The sequence below is a fragment of the Talpa europaea genome (genome assembly GCF_964194135.1).
Source record: "Talpa europaea genome assembly, chromosome: 7".
Classification (NCBI taxonomy): Eukaryota; Metazoa; Chordata; class Mammalia; order Eulipotyphla; family Talpidae; genus Talpa; species Talpa europaea.
In genome coordinates, this window is record NC_140074.1 from 127,953,696 (window position 1) to 127,977,171 (window position 23,476).

Here is a 23,476-nt window from a genome sequence, read left to right on the forward strand (position 1 = left end):
ATGCACCAGTCTGGGCGGGCCCCTGAGGGGTGCCTCATGAGCACGGTGCAGTGTGAGGGTGGGGCCGCCCAACATTTCGCCACCTCCTTCCTGGCACACTGTGGCCTGGGGGTCACAGCTGCCCATATGGAGGTGTGATGTACGTCATCCACTCCCTGTTGAACCCATAAGAAATCCAGTAGAAAAGAAAGGCTGGCTGACGGCAGCGGGCGGGGGTGCAGATGGTGGTGGAGTTGCAATGAGCATGAAAGGCTGAATGACTGGACATGAATCATGAGACCAGTGCCGCTGTGCACGGGACAGAGCGGGCGCTTCCCATCAAGCTGCAGTCCTGGGTGTTTCTCTATCCCAATCTGATCTTGTCTCTGAAGGTTCCGTCAGAGCTGTGTGCTTAGAAGCACGATGGGGAGTTTTTGTTTCTCCCAACTCCTCTCCTGTGTGTAGGACAATTTCTCTGAGAGCCCTTGGTGACCCCCCTTCTGTCCCCATTTGTCTCTGCATCATTCTGGGCTCCGCTTCTGGGCTCTGTCTCCGGGCGCTGGCTCTGGGCTCTCTGTGGTAACCCGCACGGAGTGATGACCGAGTCCCCAGGATGGTGACCCTTGTGCAAAACACAGACCATTTGTTCTCTGGTTTTAGCCCTCCCAGTGCCTCTGGAAGGTCGCCTGGGCAACCCCCGCATCTGGTAAGGAAAGGCACCATCACAGCCAGCGCCTGCTTAGCCACACTGACGGGACGGCCGTGCGTCAGATTCAATCTGCGCCCTCCAGCCAAGGGCTGAGTTTGCTTTTTCCAGGAGACATTATGGGTTTGACCCCACTCATGCCAGTTGCTAAAGCTTCTCCCATTCTCCAAACGTGGTTTAAATTTTTAAAATTGTCTCCCTGGCCACCTGCCCTGTCATCAGAGGTCATGTCCCATGGAATTGTTGGCTCAGGGACACACGAGGCAGTGCCTCCCGCCCAGAACCCCTCACTTAATTTTAGGGAGGACAGTGGAGAAGGCCAGGGGTGAGCTGGGGATGGGCTGGAGACTCTGTTGAAACAAGTTAGTCTGTTTAGACCTCAATTTCTCTGCCCGCAAAAGGGAAGCAGTCCTGTCTTCGTGGGTCAGCGAGTCAGGGCACACGGGCATGTGGAGCGGAAGGAAGTCGACGCAGGTTCGACACTTGGGGAGACGGCAGACTGGGAAAGCCACGGAAGCCACTTGGGGTCAGGCTTCTGGGGATTTTGTTTACGTGCATGGCTGCATCGGGATGTTCTGTTCTGCTCTGAGACCACTCGGGTGGGAGAAATGAACGTTCTCCCATCTGCGGTCTCCACCCAGGAGCCCCAGGAGGGACTGTTACACCGACGTGGGCCTCCCTCTGTACGAAAACCTCAACATTGTGGAGCAGCCTGTGAACCTGAGTGGCCTCACCCAGAAGTACACTGAGAAAGCCACCCAGTTCATCCAGCACGCCAGGTAAGGGCCCCCCGGCCCCCAGATGCTGGGCCCACTGCCTGCCCACTGTGGACTCCTCGGGTGAAAGGGGGGGGTGTTTCTTCTTGCTGCTGGAACGAACCTACCACCACCTTATTTGCTAAAACAATGAAGTATCCTCAGTTGTGGAAGCCAGTGGTCAGAGATAAGTGCCAAGGGCTGAAATCCAGGTGTCTGCAGGGCATTTCCTTCTGGAGGCCAAGGGTGGGGTGGGAAGGAGGGATCTTTCTGCCTCTTCCAGCTTCTGGAAGCTGCTGGTCTGCCTTGGCTGTGGCCGTGTGATTCTCATCTCTCCTCCTGCTGGGCCATTGGCTGCTCCTCTGCAGTTAGATGCCTTCTCTCTCCCTCCCACAAGATCATGTGGGATTACCTTCAGGGTCCAAGAGCCCAAGATAATCTCCCTATCTCTAGATCCTTGGAATAATTTTATCTGCAAAGACCCTTTTGCCATGTGGGGCCTCCCTGGTGGCGCAAGGGGTTAAGCACTGCACTATGAAGCAATCCGCAGCCTCTGCAGCACGAGTTCGATCCCCGGGCCACCAGGGAGCAACCCACATGGTGCAGCAGACCTCTCCTGTCTTTCCTGCTGCTCCCCTCAGCAGTGTATTTCAGTCAGTCTGCCTGTTCTGCTCCCCACTCTGTCTGGTGAATCCTCTCACCACCCCCACATCTCTGGCCTGTACCCCAGCTCTTGTATGCATAAATAAATAAATCTTTAAAAAAAAAAAAAAGACCCTTTTGCCATAGAAGGCAACACTCAGGGATTAGACCTGGGACATCCGTTGGGACATTATAACTCCAAAGGATTCACAGCCCTGGGTTGAACCCCCAGCATTGCAGGGTCCAGGTAGGTAAACGGATTATTATTATTTTTGGTGGGGGGAAGTGATTAAGGAAAAAGACATTTGCATAGATACAAAGGAGCAAAGAGCTGCTCAGGTAGGTGACCTTAAAGAGGGAAGCAGGCACAGATAAGGCGTTAGGGAATGGTGGGGCCTATGGAGAACTTGAAGACACTTGTCCCCTATGCGGGACTGAGACTCCCATTGCCTGGTGCTTGTGGGGAGGGGAATCTTCTTTCCATTTCACAAGAGACAGGGCACCCAGCCCTTGAGTGAAATCTCTTGATCTTTAAATATTAGACTTATTGAATAATTGAATATTAGACATGACAGAAAGCAGAACACAGCCAGCCCATGGGGTGTCTCTAACCTACATGGCATGTGTAGGTCTGTGGGCTGCTGGGCTCAGCCTCTTGGTCAGGTCAAGACCAAGAGTGGATACTGTGAAGCAGTAGGCAACGGCCATCACGCACATTCATCAGGTGCACATGTGTCAGCGTCAAGGGCATGCACACACAAGTGTATTCACCCCCAATCACCCATCCTGTCACCTTACCCGCCTGTCCTGCCCCATCCCAGCTGCCATTGCATGACCCCAAGTTGGCAAATTCAAGGACAGTGGAAGAATTTCCTGTTGTTTTCCTTCAATAGTTCTGCAATAGTAGCCTCTGTGGACATAAGAAAGGATGCTGTGCATCAGCCTGCTGGTGCCAATTAAAAATGGGCACTTCTGTCTGCAGACAGCTGACCCCTTGAGGGAGCAGGGAGCCTCCCAACCACTCACGTTGGACTGCTCGAGAAAGGAGGTCAGCAGGGGAGGCCAAGCAGCGTGTAGGAGATTCATTTATGATGTTTTAGTCTTCAGGTGGCATCTTACCAGTTTCCAGGGCTTTCTGAGAAACAGGTTTATTTTCTGGTGACTCACAGGCAGCACTCAGCCCTTCTGGAGAGCTGAGCACTTCTCTGCTGCCAAGGGCTTCCAGATGGTTTTAGGGCCTTGGCCCCCAGGCCAGGTGGATGCTTTGTTGCTGGTGTGAACTGTCCACCCTGTGTTTGCAATTTCTGGAACAGCACGGGTTCTCAGGGGGGGTGATGGCAGCAGCTGAGGCTGGGACTCTTTCATACCCCTCCGAAGTGGACAGACCTGGTGCTGTAAAAACAAATACTTCAGGAAACAGTCTCCTTATCACATGAAAAGCGTGAGCTGCTTGCTACTTTATTAATTAGCTATTAAGTGAATAGTCACATGACTCCTGTGGCTTTTAACTTGATAGAAAACAATGCTCAGGCATGCTGATTTCTTTAGGATTTCACTTGCCAATTCAGCCATGGTTTTTGCAGCGTCAGCAGAAACGACCCCCCTCACCACCGCCCCCAGCCCCACCCCGACTCCTTGACTCCTTGCTCCTCCTCCCCCTCCCACCCGCCGCCGCCTGGACCTGTTTGCCAGAACTACCAGGGGTCCCAGCGGGTGGTTTCCATTTCCCTGGGGCAAGAGCCCTCCCCTAGGACTTCTTGGAAAGTTTTTGCTTCCGTCTTTTCTTGTATTTAGACCCTTAATCCAGCATTGACGCTGAAAGCTAATCCTCGATTGGGGTTATTTAAGCTGCAGACAAAGCTCTGAGTTGGCAAAAAGGGAGCCAGCAGATGGCATGGCCCCGAGTCACATTATCCAGCCCTGGCTCCTTCCAGGTGCTGGGGCTGTGCCCTGAGCATCCATGGGGGTCAAGGGGGAGCATTTGGGGCAAAGTGTGAGTTTGGGATATTTGAAATCAGAGCCGTGTGGGGGCATCCAGGGTGTGATCAATATTCAAGAGTTAGGACGAGGCCCCAGAGAGGTTCAGGTGACTAAGGAGCCCCAGTCTGCACGGCCCCCCGACATCAGCGGGGCTACCTCCCTCTTGTTCCTGCCTCCACCTTCTCCCTGCATTGATGCCCCTCAGCCCCCTCACCCAGCTCCCACCCCACACCCCCATCCTTACCTGCATCAGGGCTCTGGGTGTGGTCTTGCTCACTACCTGCCCTGTCATTCCTGTTCTGGTTTGAACGCTGGATGGATGCAGCGTGAGCAGCTGAACGACCCCTTGTAGAGTGAGGGCCTGGGACCTTACGCTTCTGCCTGTGTCTTCTCCCCGAGGATGTTCTGTCTGAGTGGACACCCCCACAGCCCACCTGCTACCCCTCATCCTGCTGTTCTCGGGATCCCTCCTGTCTAGCTCCAAACCCTCTTTGGCCCCATTTTGCTCTCCCACAACACCCTGTATTGCTCCTCCATTACGCCTACAAAATTTGTAAATAATGATGGGATTAATTTTTAGTTGCATTTTTCTCCTGTTTCCAATGAGCTGTTCAATTCCAGGACGGTGGAATCATCTCCATCACGGCCGCTGCTCTGTCCCCAGGACCTGGGACCTAGTTAGAGCTTCATCAACAGTCATGGAATGAGGGTAGCCCCAGAGAGGTGCTGGTGTCGTGCGAGGGATAGAAACACGAATTCCATCTGCCCTGCTTTGGAGTAGCTCCCAGGCCAGTGGGGAACAGATATGTTAAAAGCCAGTTTTGACCAGGTCGTATTGTCAACACCCATCAATGCCATTAGAGGGGGGGTGTGGGGAAGTGTCAAGGACTAAGCCACCCACGACCTGGGGGCAGAGTAGGAGTGTTGGGGACTTTTGAGCCGGGTCTTATGAATGGGCTAAGTGTTCTTAGCACAACGCCTGGGAGGTTCTGAGGGAGAGGACTAACGTGGGCCAGGCACGGAAGGCAGAAGGGCCAGGCGTCTGGGACGCGTGCATGTGGGAGTCCCCAAGGCCAGGGGAGGTCTCCGTGCTGGGTGGTGAGGTTTGGACTCGCCCCACTGGCTCAGTGGGTTTCAAAATAGGGAGCTATGAATCAATTCGGGGTTCCAGAAGGTTGTCTGTAACACAGAGGCTGAGAGGGAGATAGTGAAATAGGAGGGGGTGAGTGTTTCCGTAACCGGTCATTCCAGACAGACCCTTAGTCCCTCGACCCCAGGGGGTCGTGCTGGAGCGCCCAGAGGGCTGGGAGCCACCTGGGCAGGTGTCCACTCCTCCCTGCTGGACGGATGCCCTGTCTCACCTCCAGGCTGGCGCTCTCCAGCTGGGCACCGCTGGGGACCACTCAGGAGAGGCAGCTGCCCCTCGCCTGCCATTTTCTGCTTCAGGGCAGGCATTTTCCCGCAGGTGGTCGAGTTCATGGGCCCCAGAGTTCAGTGCATCTCCCTGCCCTGCCCTGTCCTCTTTTCTGGAGGTCTTCTTATTTTTTTCTGCTTACCTCTCCACTCGCTTTGCCGCACAAACAGCGTGTGTTCTCTTTAGAAATCTCCAAAAACAAATAAGCAAGCAGAAAATAAAATCACCCCGATGCCACAGCCCACGAGTAACCCTCCTGCTAGTCTGAACGGGTCTCTCCAGCTGGTCCACAAACATGTCCAGAATGGACTCGTCGCGCTGTCTGGCCGTCTGCTGTCATCTCTTCAGACGAGACGATGACACATAAACACATGCTTTTATGTTCTTTAAGGTGATAGGACATTCAATTTCAGTTTAAGTCCAGCAGACTCACAACTCAGAGCGACTGCTTGCACGAGACAACTCTAGAACCGTTGCGAGACACTGTTGATCATGGGGACAGCAGAGGCACCTGCCCTGGCACTTGTGTCCTGGGTTGCATGTCCAGGGAGCTGAGTGCATTTGCGGTTCTAGCCTGGGGACCCGGGCATTGGGATTCGGGGAGGGGGCTCCGGGTGCACCTTGATGCAGAGCTGAGGCTGTGGGGGCTCAGGCAGCTCCTGGTGGGGTTGTGCTAATCAGGGTGGGCACCGGATACTGGGTGTGTTTAAAAGCCAGGTCTCTGGGCCTCTCTATCACCACTTTGTGCAAATCTGAGTTCCCCCCTCACCCTGTGTCTTCTGAGGCAAGAGAGTGTTCTGGGGGTCATTCTTAGTCTCCTCCCACAGCGCCAGTGGAAGGCCCTTCCTGCTGTACATGGGCTTGGCCCACATGCATGTGCCCTTGTCCAAGACCCAGCAGCGGTCAGCAGACCCCCGGGGTGCCACACCCTACCGTGCAAGTCTCCGGGAGATGGACACCCTGGTCGGCCAGATCAAGGACAAAGTTGACCACATAGCAAAAGGAAACACCTTCCTCTGGTTCGCAGGTAAGCGATAAAACCCAGCCGACTTTCCTGAGACCTAATGGGTAACCCTGTGCCACCCCCAGCAGCCGAGTCTCGTCCAGTGACCCTCATGGATGGGATGGGGGTTCTTGGAACTGGAGTCCCTGCTGGTGTTTGTTGGCTTGAATGCTGAAAACCACCCATCCTCTGGGGCCTCCAAGACTGAGCCCCTGGAAAGGTTGCACAGAGACAGCAGGTGCCCACAGCCCCTGTGTAATGATCAAGTCCATCTGGATGTTGCTCCTAATTGTTAACGAATGGCTTTGGCATTGTGAGCCTGTGTAGTGGGTCTGACGGTCCCGCTTTACCCTCCCCCCTGGTTCCCAGGGCACTGGCTGCCCCTGGGTACCAGGCCACCTCAGTGGAGTGGACCTTGGCTGGTGAGCCCTGCAGGGTCTACATGAACATCCCGGGTCCTCGGTCCCTGTGTAGAATGAAGGGGACGGGTCAGGCGGAGACCTGGGCTTGAACCTACACTATTAGGAAAGTTGCTTTGGCCTCTTTAAGGCTATTTCTGCAAGTGCAAAACTTGAACAAGTAGGAGCATCTACTCTGCAGCGTGTTGGAGCTTATGGGATATTGAGTGGAAAGCCTGGGTGCTCCCCAGGGCCGCGATGCATGGCTGAGGCATTGATGATGAGGGCCTGGGGCAGCTAAAGCTACAAAAGAGCAGAGTGTATAAGGCAAGACCCCCAGGAGGGCTAGTGAGGGTGGGCAGGGAAAACCCCCACCTCTGAAAGCCCATTGGAGCTTTTGAGGGGAGGGTTCATATTTGCTCCCCCAAGTGCTCCTGCTACCCAGCCCCCTGCTGTGCACGGAGATGAGGGGCCAGAGGGGGAGCACTGGGGATGGTGTCCACCAACCTGCTGACCACACATGTTGCTTGCTTTGGCTCCTAGGAGACAATGGCCCCTGGGCACAGAAGTGTGAGCTGGCGGGCAGTGTGGGCCCCTTCTCTGGATCATGGCAAACTCATCAAGGTAGGGGGCTCAGCTGGAGTTGGCGGGGTGCTGGGCGTGAGGGTCTGCCTCTGGGAGAACCAACTTATACCCAGGCCTTCGGGCTTCAGTGAAGTAGGACATGTCGCCCACCAGCCACCACAGAAGAGAAACAAATAGCGACAGAGCCAGCTTCTGCTCAGCCCAGACCACCCCTTCTTGTCTTATACCCCAGGGCTCCCCTCTGGGGACCAGCCTTCTCCCATCTGGCCAGTTCATCCATGGACCTTCCAACACATATGCTTTTCCTTTGCCTTTATCCTGCTGCCCATCCTCTCTCTCCTTTCTTCTGGGTTTCCCCCCCTTGTTTTTTGAGACCCTTCCATCCACCCAGCCATTAATGCATCTCATTCATTCAAGAAATCTTTAATGTACAAAAAGGCAAGGTTTTTACAATATTATCTCTAGACCTTACAATAGTGGTAAGTAGATGGTAATCATTCCTTTTTGCAGACAAAGAGAGAGAGAGCCCCTCAGAGAGGCTAAGTCACTTGCCCAAGGGCACACAGCATATGAGGAGGAAGCCAAACTTGCTAGTTCTTCCCAACGCACCATACTGCCTCTCTCTGCTGAATTGTCCTTCAGCTCCCAGCCCATCTGCTCTGGGACAGTGACCCGCGAGGACCTCACTTTCTGAGAGGACCGTTATATGAGGGACAATTTGGCAGTGTCGCCAAAGCCTGAAACATGATGTCAAAGCTATTGATTATCCAATTTCTCCTCAAAGAATTGGTCTTAAAGAACTATCAAGTGTTCCATGATGCTTGTGAAAGAATGGTTGTTGCAGTGGATTTTTAAAAAATAGTTGGACATGACCTACGTGTTTAGCAAGCGCTTAAAGAAATCATGTTCTATTCATTTAAAGAAATACTAAGCCACCAGTGAAATGGCTCATATTGTTAACTCGGGAACATTTCCATTACATAATTTGCAGTGAATAAAGCAGATTACAAAAATAATATGTAAGGTATAATTGTATTGTATAAAAACAAGCATATGTGTTCTTGGGAAATTCTTGAACGAGCCCATACAAGGTACAAAGATTAGCTGTAGTGCTGTCTGGATAGGGGAGAAAGGATTTAAATGTGATTTTTCCCACAACAAATGGTAATTTTTGCATCCTAAAAAGATTTAAAGTTTTTAGAAGGAGCTTGTGTCCAAGGGGCTCAGGGTGGGCTGGGCCAGATTATTCCCTAGACAGGGGTCCCCAGGTCAGTTGTTCGTGTTAATCTGGCAGGATATTGTAGTTACTTAGAAACTGGAACATTCGCGCATCCTATCGGTGGTGGCGAGAAGGGCTGGACCTTCATTTTCATTTGTCAACTTTAACCTGGTATCCCTGGAGCTGAGTCCTCGAAAAGCTTACAAGTCAGTGGTGTTGGGACTGTGGCTGTGACTTGTATCTGGAGATTCAAGGAAAACTGGGTGCCACCTCCCCCTAACCTGCTCAATGACTACACTGCTTCATCTTCATCTACTAAGGTGCTGGAGTTTCTCTCTCTCTCTCTCTCTCTCTCTCTCTCCTGCTTTCAAGTTCAAGAATGATGCTGCAATTTCTTCCTGGCTTCTGGAGAGCTGGACCAAGAAAGGGTGCTAGGACTGGAGTTCCTATCTGCTGCAGGAACCTAGCAAAATACAGTATAAGCAGGCAGTGGTTTTTTGTATGAGCTGATTATATAATTCCTCCGCTCTGGACCTAGGTCACCCTTGGCCCCAACTGCCATCTTCAATGCTCAGTTGGGAAGCCTGGAAGAGCCAGGACTTAGCACTCTTGAGGGTGCTAAAAGTCCAGAAGGCATGGAGACAGAGGATGGGGATAAAGTTCTGTTAGTAGTTGACTGGGTGACCGCTGATGGCCTATATGAGGATCCACCTTAACTTGTCTCTCCCCCCACCTCCTTATAAGGTAGTTTTGAAACATTGCTTCCCAATTTAGGATGTGGTCTGGTGCCCAGTTCTTCATGGGAAGAACTTTACCCACTAAGAAATACATTCCCTGGCTGGGCAACCTCCTCCACTCCTGTCCTACAGTTTGTTGAGCACCTACTATGTGCCAGGAACTGTGCTCAGTGCTGGGGAATTAATCAGTGGAGACTTGGCCTTCAGGCCTGGAGTCTAGAGCAGTGTTTCTCAGGGATTCTAACATGCAGGCAGTTTCCTGCAGATCCTGCTAGAAGGCAGTTCTGACCCAGCAGGTCCAGGATGGTGAGGGAGACAGTGCATTTCTAACAAGATGTGCTTGGGCCAGGGACCCCACTTTGAGAACCACAGATCTGGAATATCTAGATTGTGAGTCTGGAGCCAGCTGAGCCTCGGACTTTCCAATCTAGACCAGCGCTTATCAAGGTGTGGGCCTAGAATCCGCGACCTCAGCAGTGAGGGCTGTTAGCAGTGCAGGCTCAGGGCCTCGCCCTGCCCTCGTCATCAGAACCCGTGGGCCTGGCTCCCACAAGACCTGCCAGTGACTTGGATGTGGGTTCAACTTTGAGAACCGCCGCTCTGGGTTACCCCATCCCGTGCCAGGCACTAGCCACCTGTGGCCATCTGCGTTTAAATTAAAATCAGTGCCCAGTGGCACTAGCATTGCTTCCAGGGCTCGGCAGCACACAATGGGCAAATGGTGGTCACGTTGGGTCATGAAGCTACAGAAAGACCGTTTCCATCCTGGTAGCGGTTCTGTTGGACCGTGCAGGGGGCAGAGACTTAGGGAGGTCATCGTAACTCAGGGCAGGACTGCAGTGCGGACAGAAAAGCTTCCCAAGTGGACTGAGTTTTGAAGATGAGTAGGAGACGGGCTGGGTCTCAGGGGAGGGCGCTCTGGGCAGCCCGGGCGAGTGGGCGGAGACCAGACAGCCGCAGCTGCCCAGCTGTCTGTGTCTGGGGTGGAGGGACAGCTGGGCGCGGGGCGGGGGGAAGGCCGGGGCCAGCGGTGGAAGGACCTTTCGTTCAGGGCCAGGGTTTTGGCCTTTATCCTGAAGAAGCGTGTGCGATCGTGGAAGGGGGTTAAGACTGCAGATGTCGTACTTAATTTTTTAAATTAAGGTGTAATTCAGGTAATGTAAAACTGACCATTTTAACCTGGCCCATTCGGTGCGTGTGACACACTTGTGCTGTGCGGCAGTCACCTCTGTCGAGTCTCCAACCATTTCATCACCCCAAGAAAAAGCCCCACAGACTTCAACCATTAGCACCCGCTTCCCCAGACCTCCCGGCAGCGTCCTCATGTCTGCGGGGCTGAGAGCGAGGTGGGGGGCGGGCAAAGACTAGACATTTGTGCAGAGCCCCAGATGATAAATGAAAAAAGCAAATGACACATCTCTAGGGATCTCCCTGCCTGAGGCCAGCAGGAGGGGTCCCGCCATCTTAAGTCTCCCTGTTAGGGAAACTGAGGCTGAACAGGGCGGAGGACTTTCCCCAGTGGCTGGCAATTGTCCGACCACCTTCGCTCATTCCTTGCCCCACCTGCCAGGCATTGCTCGCTTCTGCTCTGCCCCACAACCTGCCTTGCCATCTGGAGAGCCCAGTCTTGCTTCCACAGGCCTCACGGCTGTCAAGGAAAATGCCTTTAGTCCCTGTGACAGTCTGGATGGGCTCAATCTGTGGGGGGCAGAGCAGGGAGGAGGAGAGGGCTGGAGGCTTTGGAGGCCAAGGCTGGGCTGGCATCTCCACGCGGCTTGGGTCTCTGCGCTTGGACCCGAGCTGGGCGCGGGCTGGCGGCCACGCTCCTCTTTGCTCAGGGACGCTGTGCCTGGGGGTCAACATTCCCCTTCCTCAAGCTCCACACCACCTGCCCTCAGCTCTCCCACAGCCTCTCCCTCCCCCCTGCTGCGGGGGCTGCTGGGGTTCCCGGCGGCCAGGCCAAGTCGTGTGTGGCAGGAGTAGGGCAGGGGCTTAGGTCATGGTGGCTGGGGGTCTCTGTGGGCCCCCTGCCCCCCCTCACCCAACATCCTCATCGGTGGGACCCCCGCAGGTCTTGCTCTGAAGGGGCCAGTCTCCAGAGCAGATGAAAGAGAAGACAGTCCTGTTGTCGCAACGGGGCAGGACAAACAGTCCGCAGAGCCCTGCTTGCTTTCTCCCGGCAGCCAGCACGCTACGTCAGGCCACGCGCTGCCTTCCCTGCTGCCCGGCCCCCGGCCCCCCGCCTTGTCTTCCTTTTCCTTTCCTGGCCAAGCTGCCCTGCTCAGCTGAGGGGATGAGGCAGCGTCTCCTGCATTCATCTCCTCCCCCACCCCCCTGCACCGTGCGCGTGAGGATGCTCCTCTGGGCTGGGCTGGCACCCTGCATGGAGGAGGAGAAACTGAACTGGGGGCTGGGGGGCAAAGCGGAGCTGTCCCCCAGACAGAGGGCACGAGGTGCATGCCCACCGCGGACACAGCGCAGCGGCAGGGCCTGGCTGCGAGCAGCCGCCCCGTCCTGCCCCGCCCAGACCTGTTTCCTGCTCAGCACACAACCAACACCTTGTTTGTCCCCTCCTGGCTGCTCTCTTGTCTGGAAAAGCTTTTCTTGTTTTCTTTGAAGAGCAGAGCTGTTCCTTCCTCCCCCCTGGTGATGAGGAAACATTCTGTTGCACTTGGCATCCTCGGCTTCTAGGAGACCTTGGTTGTTTGTAATTTGATGCTATCAGGTTGTTGCATAACCTTTCCCACTAGGAAGCCGCTCTGGATCCCGGGCCTACCTCCAGTTTGGAGATGAGGGTGGAACACAGAGAGGTCAGAGGTGTGCCTGGGTGAGGGAACGGTGTCAAGGAGTGTTGGGGCAGGGCCAGCTGGGGGGGATCCAGTGGACATGGAACTGTCTGTCCTGGTGACCTTTGACCATCGGCCTTGGAAGGTCCCCATCACTACCCTCAAGGCCAACCTGGGCCAGCCTGAGTCGCCATCCAAGCGAGCCTGGCTGCCTGGTGTTTCTAGAAAACTAGTGTGCCACGGGCATCCTTGGCAAGGGCACGTATTTATATTTAGCAACAGAGCCTGCTTCTCTAGAAGGTTATAGAATGTGCACTCAGGACAGGCACGCTGTAACCGAGCCACAGTTGCACAGGCTCTGGCGGGCCAGGCAGGTAACAGGAATGGCCTGATGTTGGTTTCCGTGAGCTGTGGGCAGCGTCAGGGGCTTGGTTAGTTGCAGAGAGGGCCCTGTCTAATGACATTCGGTCCTAGCCACAAGTATTCAAAGCAAGGACGGTGCAGATCAAATCTGACTGCTAGAGGCTGGATTCAGCGTGGGAGTTTCCAGGTAGCAACTTCTGCCATTTTCTCTCTGCAGGTGATTTTGTTTAGTTTTAGTGTATTTGTGTGGGGCAGAACCGCACGCAGGACCTTCTGCACATTTCCCACCACTCTGAGATCAGTGTAACCACATCCCCTCAGAGGTGGCTGGAGGAGTCACGCAGGCCGCCCACGGCCCCAGGAGGAGAGTGTGGCCCTGGAGTAAGGGCGAGACCTGCCGGCCTCCAGGGGCATCCCGCCCACCTACCTTGCTATTTCTGCTCTGGTCTTCAGACCGCTGGCCTCAGGATCACTAGAATGAGAACCCCACCCCCGGGGGGCTCTCCTGGACTGGGAAGTTTCCAAACCTCTGGGCTAGCCCTGCTGCTTTGTGACTCAGTGAAACATGGCATTTGGGGCCTTTCTGGGAGAGGCTGCTAGTTCCCAGCGTAGGCTGTGGTGAGTCCTCCAGCGGCCCGGCTCCAGGCACACGGAATGGCATTTCACTTCGTAGCCAGGGAAGATCAAGTAAGCAACTTCATGAATCATGGTTCTGTTTATATTGTGGTTGCTGAGGCTAAATATTTATTGCTTTAAGTAAGAGGTTCTGCCTTAATTAGAGCCATAACTAACTACAAGTGCATCGAAATGCGTTCTCATGACCATAAGCTTGCATTTCCCAGCAAAAAGTCAAAGGCAACCAACACTTCCACCGTGCCAGGTCACCGAGCAAAGTATTACGATTTATCTAAACTAACCAAGAGCTTTTGCAATCTAAAGTGCATAGAAGTTTTATTTATAGATTATCTGTTGTTTTTATTTAAGTCCTGTGAGTCATGTTTATGATCCTATGGCATACAGGTATAAAAATCTAGGCAATCTGAAATCTGGGGTTAAAAAGCGCAGGTGCTATAGTGAGTTTTGAAATGCATTTTGTCCACTGTCAGATCTTGCCCCTTACTCTCCATCCCCCAGAATGGTGATCCTTACGTTAAATCCCCAGAAGAGCTTAGAAAATATGGGTATCCAGGTCCACCCAGGACAGAGAATTCAGTCTCTGGAAATGGGGCATCAGTGTCAGTATTTTAATTTTTTTTTAAAGATTTATTTATACATACAAGAGCTGGGGTACAGGCCAGAGGTGTGGTGGGGGTTGCGGGGGAGGGTGAGAGGATTTACCAGAGACTGAGTGGGAGCAGAACAGGCAGACTGACTGAAATACACTGCTGAGGGGAGCAGCGGGAGAGCAGGAGAGGTCTGCTACTCTGTGGGTAGCTCCCTGGCGGGGCAGGGATTGAACTTGTGCTGCAGTGGCTGCGGATAGCTTTATGGGTTGCATCTTAACCCCTTGCGTCGCCAGGGAGGCCCAGTGTAGGTATTTTTAAAAAGCCCTCTTAGTGACTTTAAAATGTATTCAGGAATGAGAACCACAGTCCCAGAGGGTATGATGGGTCCTGTAGTTAGACCTGGATTCAAATCCTGGTGTTACCATTTGCCAGCTGTGTGACCTGGGCAAATTTTTTAGCCTCTCTGAACTTCTGAAAAATGGAGATCACAGTATCTCACTTGAAAGTTTGTCATAAGAATTACATGAGGTAATACAGGGAAGTACTGAGCTCGATGCTTAGGAAGCATCACTGGGGGCTTAGAAGGGCTCAGTAAGTAGAGGAGATTATTGTTGCTGTTATCACAGTACTGAACTAGGATTGAGGTTCCATTAGGAGCAGGTATCCCTGAAGCGTATTGGGGAACCAGGGGCAGCTGTCCTGGAATTCAGCCTTTGCTAATACAGATAAACTCCGCAGACACTGTTAGATGCCTGTGATAACAGGGACTTACCACCCTAGGGACCCACAGAGAAGGCTAGAAAGATCTAACTTTGTCCATCCCTGCAGTGCCAGTGAGATACTGGGATTTAGGGGTGTATGTTTGTGTGTGTTTGTGTGTGTGTGTGTTTGACATACATATGTATGATTGCCTGTCCAAACTCTGGATTCCTTTAAGATGAATTCCTTAGAGTACCAGGACTGTGGCTGAAATATCTAATTCTGTCTTTTTCTAAAGCCAGGACCCAAAGTGCATCCCTACTAGTTGATCAGTCTTCACTGCCTGGAGGGGTTTGCCTCCCAGCTGGCCACCTCCAGGGGTTTCTTTCCGCCAACCTTTCTCTCTCTTCCTCTTACTTTCTGAATCTTGGCATGGGGGCTCTCCTCTCTGTTGACATATACCTCGTGTGACTGGCTGGAGTCTTCCTGACCCTTCCCGCAGCCAACCCTGTGCTGAAACAAAGCAAACACATAGAAGTACTTTTCTCCACCAGGAAAGTCAATCGCCTGAAAACAAACGGTCAAGGTAAACTGAGGGATCCCAAGTGGTGAAAACCAAGGAGCAGAGATCAAATCCCGCTCCAATTCTGGTGCCCACTGCCCAGTGCTCAGTCATGACCAGCACCTGCTTCACCGCCAGAGTTAATGGCTTGTTGCTTGGAACTGAAGCCTTCACCTTTTCTTAACATCTGACCTCAAAGGCTAAGCAAGTCCATTTGCATCTTGTGCACATGGATGCACAATTAGATGGGCACCATATATCACCTGCCTATCCCCCCAACTTTCACGCGCATGCCCCTCGCAGCATGGAGTGCTCTGCCGCCCGCCACATGCGATCTCGGATGCTTCCTCCCTGTTCCTTGGCCCGAGCTGAAGCTGAAGTCATGCATTCCAAAGCCACGTGGGGCTGCTTTTATGCTGCCACATTCCTGGATCCTCTGTCCCATGTGTGTGGTTTATGGGGGGCGTGGGTCTCCCCGGAAAGCACACATTTGAGAACCCCCAGGCCAAGGTCAAAGGGCTTCCAATTCAGCCTGCACCGCCCCACCTGGCTTGGGGAGCTCCACACCCCAACACGTTGACTGTCCATTTGGGCGCGAGGGAGTTGTTTTTGTGGCTTGTTTCTTACTCCAACACTTGGGGGACTCCAAAGCCAGTTCTGAGAAAATCTCAAGAATGCTGAGCATTTCCGGTGGGGTGTGCTGGCCAGGGACATCAAAGGTCCCGTTTGTTCAGTGTGAGCGCAGAGGGACAGACGCCCGGGCCACGGGGCCCCTCCCCCGGCCATCGCTGCTTTCACGCTCGCGCCAGCCAAATGTGGGAGCGTTGCATGACCAGGGTATGCGTGAGCCACATGCGGCGTGCGCCTTGGAAGGGCTTTTTACACGCTAAGCCCGGGGATCGTGGTCTCAGTGAGCATGAGGGTGGGGCGCGTGTGGGAGGGTGGTCACGGTTAATTCAGCGCAGTGTTTCCATGGAACATGACCTCATCGCTGCTCGCCTGCTGGTCATCATTATAACTGGTGGTCGCTTTTGGCTAAGTGGATATAAAAACAATTCTTTTAATTAGCAACGTGGAAATAAATAGAGGGTAAAAGATTGCTCTTACCTCCCCACAAGAGGCAGGAGGTGGGGAGCTATTACTAACCCTGTTTCACAACGTCAGAACAACTCATTCATTCAAGGAAACCAAAACAGAGCAACTAAAGCAAAACAAGATACAAGAAAATCTGCGCGGGCTCGCTCGTTGGGTGCTGGGCCATCAAGTAGCTGGGGAAGCTGCTGCCTGTCTCTCTGTTCTAAAATTGTACATTTTTCATCCCGAACAGACAATTACATTATGATAAATAGGAAGACAGATTCATTTATTTGACATTTTTGTTAAGCATCTAGTATGTCTGGGAGCACAGGTCTCCCTGCGGGGAGATGTACAAAAAGGACGTCAGCTGACAGGCCATTTAAAGGGTCCTGAAGAAGGTAAGTGATTTGATTCCAAGAGAGTGATCAAGAGAAGTATTTCCAGATGTGGAGCCCAGGATAATGAAAACTCGGGTTAAAAGATAGTAAGCTGGTTACTCAAAAAAGTCATTCCTTGTTGAAATTAGCAGAAACTTCCAGAGAGTCCTTGTAGAATGGAAATGTTGCTCCAGATAATAGTTCTCAGATGAAGGAAGTCCAGAGTTACTACCCTCAAAGAACCAGCTGTCCGCCTCTTCTTACAGGGGGAAGTTCAGCCAAGCAGACCACCTGGGAAGGCGGGCACCGGGTCCCAGCTCTGGCTTACTGGCCTGGCAAGGTCCCCAGCAATGTCACCAGCACCGCCCTCTTAAGGTAGGAGACCCAGACTACCCTGAGATGTCTTGATGATTCAGGGGCCTCAGAGGTGGCCACTGACGTAGGAGACAGTCTGGTGACCGAAGGGACCAGCCTTGGTACAAGGTCACACTTGCTTAAGGACCCCTGGGATTTCACCAGGACATCACACAGACACCCCATCAGCCCCACTGGGAGTAGTGTTGGGCATTACGTTTTCTTGATTATAGCAGGATGGGGGTGGGGTGTCATTATAATTCGCCATCTTGCTATTTCCCCATGTGAATGAGTTCATGTAGAGCAGAGGAGAAGGTCCACACCTGTGCCACTGGCCACCTCTTAGAGGTTAATGTTCAGGTGTGCGCCCAGGTGCTGTGATCGGTTCACAGAAAGGTCTTGCACACATCCTGTCCTCCAAGCCCAGTGACACAACTGCAGGGTGGGGAAACAAACGTTTACCGTTGGACTCAACCACGGGCCAAGGCCCAGGGCTGGGGACTGGGGACAACAGCCGAATGTGCTTGATAGGATGGTGCTGTGACCTTCAGGGGTTGGGGGTGGGGCCTTGGCAGCACCTGTGCAGATGACCTGGTGGTTTGCACCTAAAATTCTGATGCAGGTGTCCCAACCTGGGCCCTGTGCCATTGAGGGCCAGGTCATTTGGTGTCGTGGGAGGGCTTAGTAGTCTCCTTGGCCTCCACCTGATGCCAAATAGCACCTTATCCCTTGCTGTGCCAACCCAACCGTCTACAGGCTGAGCTGAGTGCCCCCCAGGAGGCAGACTTGAGGGTCCCAGCTTTCATGTCCTTTGTCTAGGCTGATCCACAAAAATCAATGGACTGCATGGGGGCTGGGAGACCCCCAGCTCTGTTCAGAGCAGACGGCCCCTCTTTTGGAGGTGACTGGGGCAATTATTGGTGAGCAGATGGTGGTAAGGATTTGAAATGATCTCATCCGAGCAACTAAGGCTGCTGTGTCACCAGGAAAGCAAGGCCCCCTAGGGTGCGGGGGCCCTCCAGATGCCCAGAGGGATCTGTGCAGGGGACCAGCTGGTTCTGCAGGGTCTGAGCAGTAGGAACACCCAGGGGGTACTGCTCACACTCGTGTCCTGTGTGCATCACCCCTGCATGGGGTCTGGCCACACATCCCTTTCAAAGACACCCCCTCACACCCCTTTACTGTATCTGGCAGTGGGCAGTGGTGGGGGAAGCTGGGGTGGGGGTCTCACCCCACCCCCACTCTGCCCTACAACAAACAGGTACACCTTGCTCTTGAGCTTCCCCGATGCCCTGGGGCCCATGTTCCCTGCAAAGCTGTGCTTTGGGCACCTGCTGACCTTTAAGAGGAACACTACAGTCCCTCAACCCCCCTCAGGGCTTAGAGCAAGGAGGGCCAGTACCCAGCTTTCCCAGCGCAACGGGAGGGGGTTACAAGGCAGGAAGACACAACTCAAGGCTCCCCCTTTCCTAGGCACGTTCCCGCCTGCCCTCCCCCCCATCTGGAGGAAGTTCTGCTCCTTACTCCCTGCCGTTTTGTCCAGGCCCACGACGCCCCCTCCTTCCCCACGCTTGCTGCGCCTGTGATTGGATGACATCCACCCTTTTCCAGAGCGCAAGTCCCCAGGTTCCCAGTTTCTAGGGAACACCCTCCATTCCTACCCCTGCCTTTGCCCTTGGATGTGCTGCACCCCAGGACTGCTCAGCACCCACCTCAAGCCCATCAGCTTATGTCTGGAGCTCCTGGCTCTCCATTTGGGGATGCCGCCTTCAGCCCAGCACCTGCAGTGAGCAGCCCCACCCCCACCCCGAGCCTCTACCCTCCACACCCGCTGCTCCTCAGGTTAGAAGCCAAAGATGCACACGTCTGAACAACCTTCAGCGCCTTGGGCTGGCCGAGCCAGACTAAAGAATAGATAAGGCCCTGCCCAGTGACCCTGGAAAGTGCCCCTGTCTGCTCAGGGGCAGCCCCGCCATCCCAGATGCCCATCTCGCATCCACAAGACCAGGCCACTCTCCGTCAGAATAGGGGGACAGAGCAACAGGGCCTGTGAAATGTTTAATTTCAATTTTTTTTTTAAACTGGGATTAAAAATGACCTTTCAGATCGAAGAAAATTGAGCTTGGTTTGATACGTACATTTTCTGTATCCGTCTGTGCGACTGACCTGGTTGTGGCATCTCTGTAGAGTGAGATACAAGCTTTTAGTATTTTCTATGGAACGAGGGCCCCTGAAGGCAGGCCCTGCAGGGAGCTGCCCCCCAGCCTCATCATCCACGGCGGGGACTTGGGAATGTGCACGGGGGACTTTGGTGACTTTCTCCCACATTTCACGCACCCCCAGACCAGTTTCTCGGGGGGGGGGCATTTAGCTAGCAGCGGGGGGCGGGCGTCCCTTTGGTAGTCTCCATAGCTTCCAGAGGTCTCCCCTTGGCTGGCCCAGCCCCAGGACAGCCTTGGGACGTGTGTCAGGAAGGGTTTTCTTCTTCCCGGCCGACCTCGCGGGCTTGGCTTCCTCCATAACCCAGGGAGGGGCCGTGTCCGGCCGAGCCTGCCAGTGCTGGCCGGGGCCACCGGAGCAGCCTGGCCACCGGGTGTTGCAACCTTTCTCTTGAGGTTTTCTGTGTCCAGGTTGTGGACGAGGTGACTGTGAGAGCCCTGTCAAATTCTGAGACCCTAACATCCTGCGAACGTCAGGCGTGGTGCTCCGTGATGAGGAGGCCCAGCCTCGCAGTGGCGGGAAAACACTAAGTCAGAAAAAGAAGGCCTGCGTTTCTGCAGGTCTGATGCAGGCCTCTTGTTCTCGCTGGGCAGTTTGACTCATCCGTGATGCCCGACTCTCTGAGGGACGCCATTTGGAGAGAGCTCAACAAACATCCCGGCCACCTCGGCCTACGGGGACTCTCTGCTGTCCTGCCTGCCTCCGGCCTGTGCAGGGACCTTGGGCTCTGAATGGGCTTCCAGACTGTTCCTTGCTCTGCGAGCGCTCCTCGATGGCGCGGTGTGGATGCCCACTCCTGGGCACATATCTCCCGAGATAAGCCACCAGCCACATGGACGGTGAAGCTGAGGGCCCATAGATACACTCTGTGCATTCAGGAGAGAGCCTGCTGGGGTCGTAGGGGGAGCCCAGGAGAGGAGAGGGAGGCAGAGGGCCGAGCCCTCCCCAGGCCTGGGGAGGGTGAGTGGGCCCCCAGGAGTGGCCCTCCCCTGGCGGAGGCACCCAGAGCTCTTAGGTCCATGGGCCCCACCCTCTGGGCTCCCACTGACCTCAGCTGTCCTGAGGTTAACAGCTCTGTGGGCAGAGGAGCCTGTGTGTTCTCCTTGAGGACATTTGCCTGACGTGAACACAGTGGGCTGGAGGGAGTTGTGTCCTTCCCTCTAGCACAAAACTGCACAGCATGACTTTAAAAAGAAAAACAAACCCATTATCACTCAATCTACCAAATTACCGATGACCACGGAGGGTAATGGATGGTACATTGTTCTCCTGTGTTCCTGGACATTCTATTTTTTAACCTGCAAAACATTTACTATTTTGTAATAGAAAAAACAGCAACCTTGAAGGGAATGGAATGTTTCGCATGGCACGGAGGTCTCAACAGAGGCCAGGTGTTGGCGGCCCCAGGGAGGGAGAGCGGCGTGGAACCTTCTCGTGCAGACACCTGTCACGCGCTGCTCCTGCTCAGGGGTGGCGTGGCAGGGAGGACCCCTAATTCTTCAATGGGTCTCAGGGTGGAGGGGCTGCGGGGTAATCACAGCGCAGATATGCACCCAACACTTTCCAAGAGACTTCTGTGTGTGTGAGGCCCACACCCTCTTGTGAGGCTGACACTATTATTATCACACGCGGTTTAGAGACTGGAGAGCCAAGACTGAGAAGTCACATAGATGACCCAGGAGATCCAGCCACGGAGCCTGGGTGCTGCCTCTCAAGGAGCAGAGGTGCGGGTGGAAGCTGAAGGGAAGCCAGAAAGGCCGAGGGGAGGCAGGTGGGGTGACAGGGTCAGGGGCTTGGTCTGGGCTGGTAGCGTTGGGTGTTGACCCCAGCTTGGCCAGGAAGAGTCTGAGAGCAGAGGGAGCCAGTGCTGTCTTGTTTTTCCTGCAGTGTGCTGGACATCTTCCCCACGGTGCTGGCCCTGGCCGGGGCTGCCTTGCCGCCGGGACGGAGCTTTGATGGCCTGGATGCTTCTGCTGTGCTCCTTGGGAAGTCACAGGCTGGGCACCGGGTAAGTGGAGCAGGGGGCACTTGGCTTGTTTTTGTTGTATTAGATGATGATGTGAATTTGTTCATCTGTGATGATGGACTAGTGCCTGGGACTTGTGTACTGTGGGGTGCTCCTCCTGGAATGGGGTGAAGAGCTCAGCTGCCAGGCTCACCCTTTAAGTCTCCGGGCACCTAACACTGGACCCAGCATGCAGCCTGCAAGAATGAATGCATGAGCAAATGAAAGAAAGACTCTCAAATGGCTGAGCCAGCAAGATCTTTACACCCCACCCTCCAGCTCCTGGAGGGCTCGTCCTGCAGCCCTGCAGCCCCTCAGCTATTTGGGTTCTGCTTCCCATCGCCGGGTGTCCCCTCTTCAATGTACTTGGCAGCGCCCCGTGTCAGCAACAGCCGGAAATGTTAGAGCTTATGGCCTTTCCCTGTCATTTCCGTGTGTCTTCCTTTTGCCAAAGGGAAGAGGAAGTGGGAGGAGAGGAAGCCAGAGGAACCCCGCCCCCCCCATAAGGCGCTCTGAGCACAGGCTTCTCCACGAGGAACCCACACATCAAAGAGTATATTTATGTCCTTGCCAAGGGCACCTGGAAGTGACTCAGGTGCTGGTTAAATGTCCAGCGGCCTTTTTGAAGCTGCCCTTCCTCTCAGCCAGCCAGGCCCGGTCCACAGCCTGTGCGTGCAGCCCAGGGGGGTCGGACGACGCCCGCAGCTCCCGCTGAGGAAGCACTGCCTCCCCCGAGTGTCTGACCCTGTGGAGCTGCCGACCAAGCCTGTTCCGACTCTGAGTGGTGGGGCAGGAAAACAGTTTCCGCCTTTGGACCAGAAATGAGCAGCATGTGAGCCTTGGGGGAGACCGAAGACGTCAGCAGGGAGAGACTCCTTAGTGTTTATTACCATGGTTACTAAGAGAATTATTGGGGTCACCAGGAAGTGCTTTGAGGCCCGTGGGCTCCTTGGCATGATCAGTCCCCCCATGAAAGCAGCTCCTGGGCTCCCTAGCTTCATTCCCACTTTCTCCAGCTGCACATTCTGCAGAGTCACAGAAGCTCCATCTCGGGGGCTCGGTTGTGACAGATCAGCTGCCACAGGACTGGGCGCAACCACCAGGGAGGAGACGCAGGTACAAGCCGCAGCACCGTTTGGTGATTTCCTGGGGACGTGTGACTTGTGGTCACGAAGCTGGCGCTGACTTGCTCCCTCGCCGCACACCCCCCAGCCCAGGAGGAAACAGCCCAGCTCAGCGCCTGCCAGAAGTCACTGGTGATATCTTCCAGAGTCAAAGAGCAAGGCTGCTGGCACCTATGGGCCACCTCCCGCCTCCCTGAGCAGTGCATTCCTGCAAAGTTAGCCAGGACAAGTGAGATAAGATTATTGAGAGTTAGAAGGTGTTGGGGGGCAGGGGAAAACTTCCCTACCCCATCTGTTTTTTTTTTGAAGGCTGGACAGATGAGCAAATTCACATAGTTATTAGGAAAAATGGCCAATGTGTAATGACAAATGTACGGAGAATTTACCTGGTGGTAAATTCTAAAGAATAATGAAGAGGGCCTCCCTAGTGGCATTGCTGGGGTGGGGGGCAGGGGGCCTTGAGTCTCAGTACTATGAAGCTATAGGCAGCCACTGCAGCATGAATTCGACCCTGGCCAGGGAGATACCCACATGGCGCAGCAGACCTCTCCTGTCTCCCTGCTGCTCCCCTCAGCAGTGTATTTCAGTGGATCCACCTGTTGTGCTCCCTACTCTGTCTCTGGTGAATCCTCTCTCTCTCTGGCCTGCACCCCAGCTCTCATATGTATAAATAAACTTTTATTTAAAAAAAAAATAATGGCGGGATCTGGGGCATCAAAGACAGGCAGGGGAGACCTCAGTGACAGGCAAGAGAAAGGGACTGCCTCGCCTTAGATAAGATTGGCAGAGAGGACATGTTTACTGGTAACCGCCAACTGGATGGGACCCCTCCAAAGTCGTAAAGGAGAAAGCAGTGATGGCGTCTCTGATTAGAGAAAGGGCCGAAGCTCAGGTCACGCTGCTCTCTCCTTTAATTAGGGGAGGACGATGGACTTAGGCAAGGATTATGATTCACCTCAGCCTCATGGGATTTCACTGCTCTTTGCTCAGGATGCTCGGGGGGCAGAGAGGGTGTGTTGAGGAGACCCGTGTGAGAATCTTGGGGTGGTCTGCCTGGACCCCTTCAAGGGGCGTAGGCAATTGTTGGCCTTGGTCTTCCATGGTCACCTGACAAAGACACTGGAGTAAATCACCTCAAATTCACTGAAGGGAGGGCAGGAGGTAAGAACACAACGATTATTACATCGCTACACAGACATACCCACATGTGCACACACGCACACGCATAAATGTTACGTGCACATGTACACATATATGTTACGTGC

At 54.0% G+C, this 23,476-nt stretch overlaps 1 protein-coding gene across 1 annotated transcript in view; it reads left to right on the forward strand.

Moving 5' to 3' along the window:
* ARSG (arylsulfatase G) overlaps positions 1 to 23,476 on the forward strand; it is a gene marked incomplete at both ends in the record, with an annotated part of 49,411 nt that overhangs the window by 17,602 nt on the left and 8,333 nt on the right. The window contains 5 exons of the mRNA XM_084238045.1: positions 1,327 to 1,464; positions 6,304 to 6,503; positions 7,421 to 7,501; positions 16,775 to 16,883; positions 20,970 to 21,090. Of these exons, the coding sequence (XP_084094171.1) occupies positions 1,327 to 1,464; positions 6,304 to 6,503; positions 7,421 to 7,501; positions 16,775 to 16,883; positions 20,970 to 21,090 (649 nt within the window). The remainder of the gene's footprint in view (positions 1 to 1,326; positions 1,465 to 6,303; positions 6,504 to 7,420; positions 7,502 to 16,774; positions 16,884 to 20,969; positions 21,091 to 23,476) is intronic.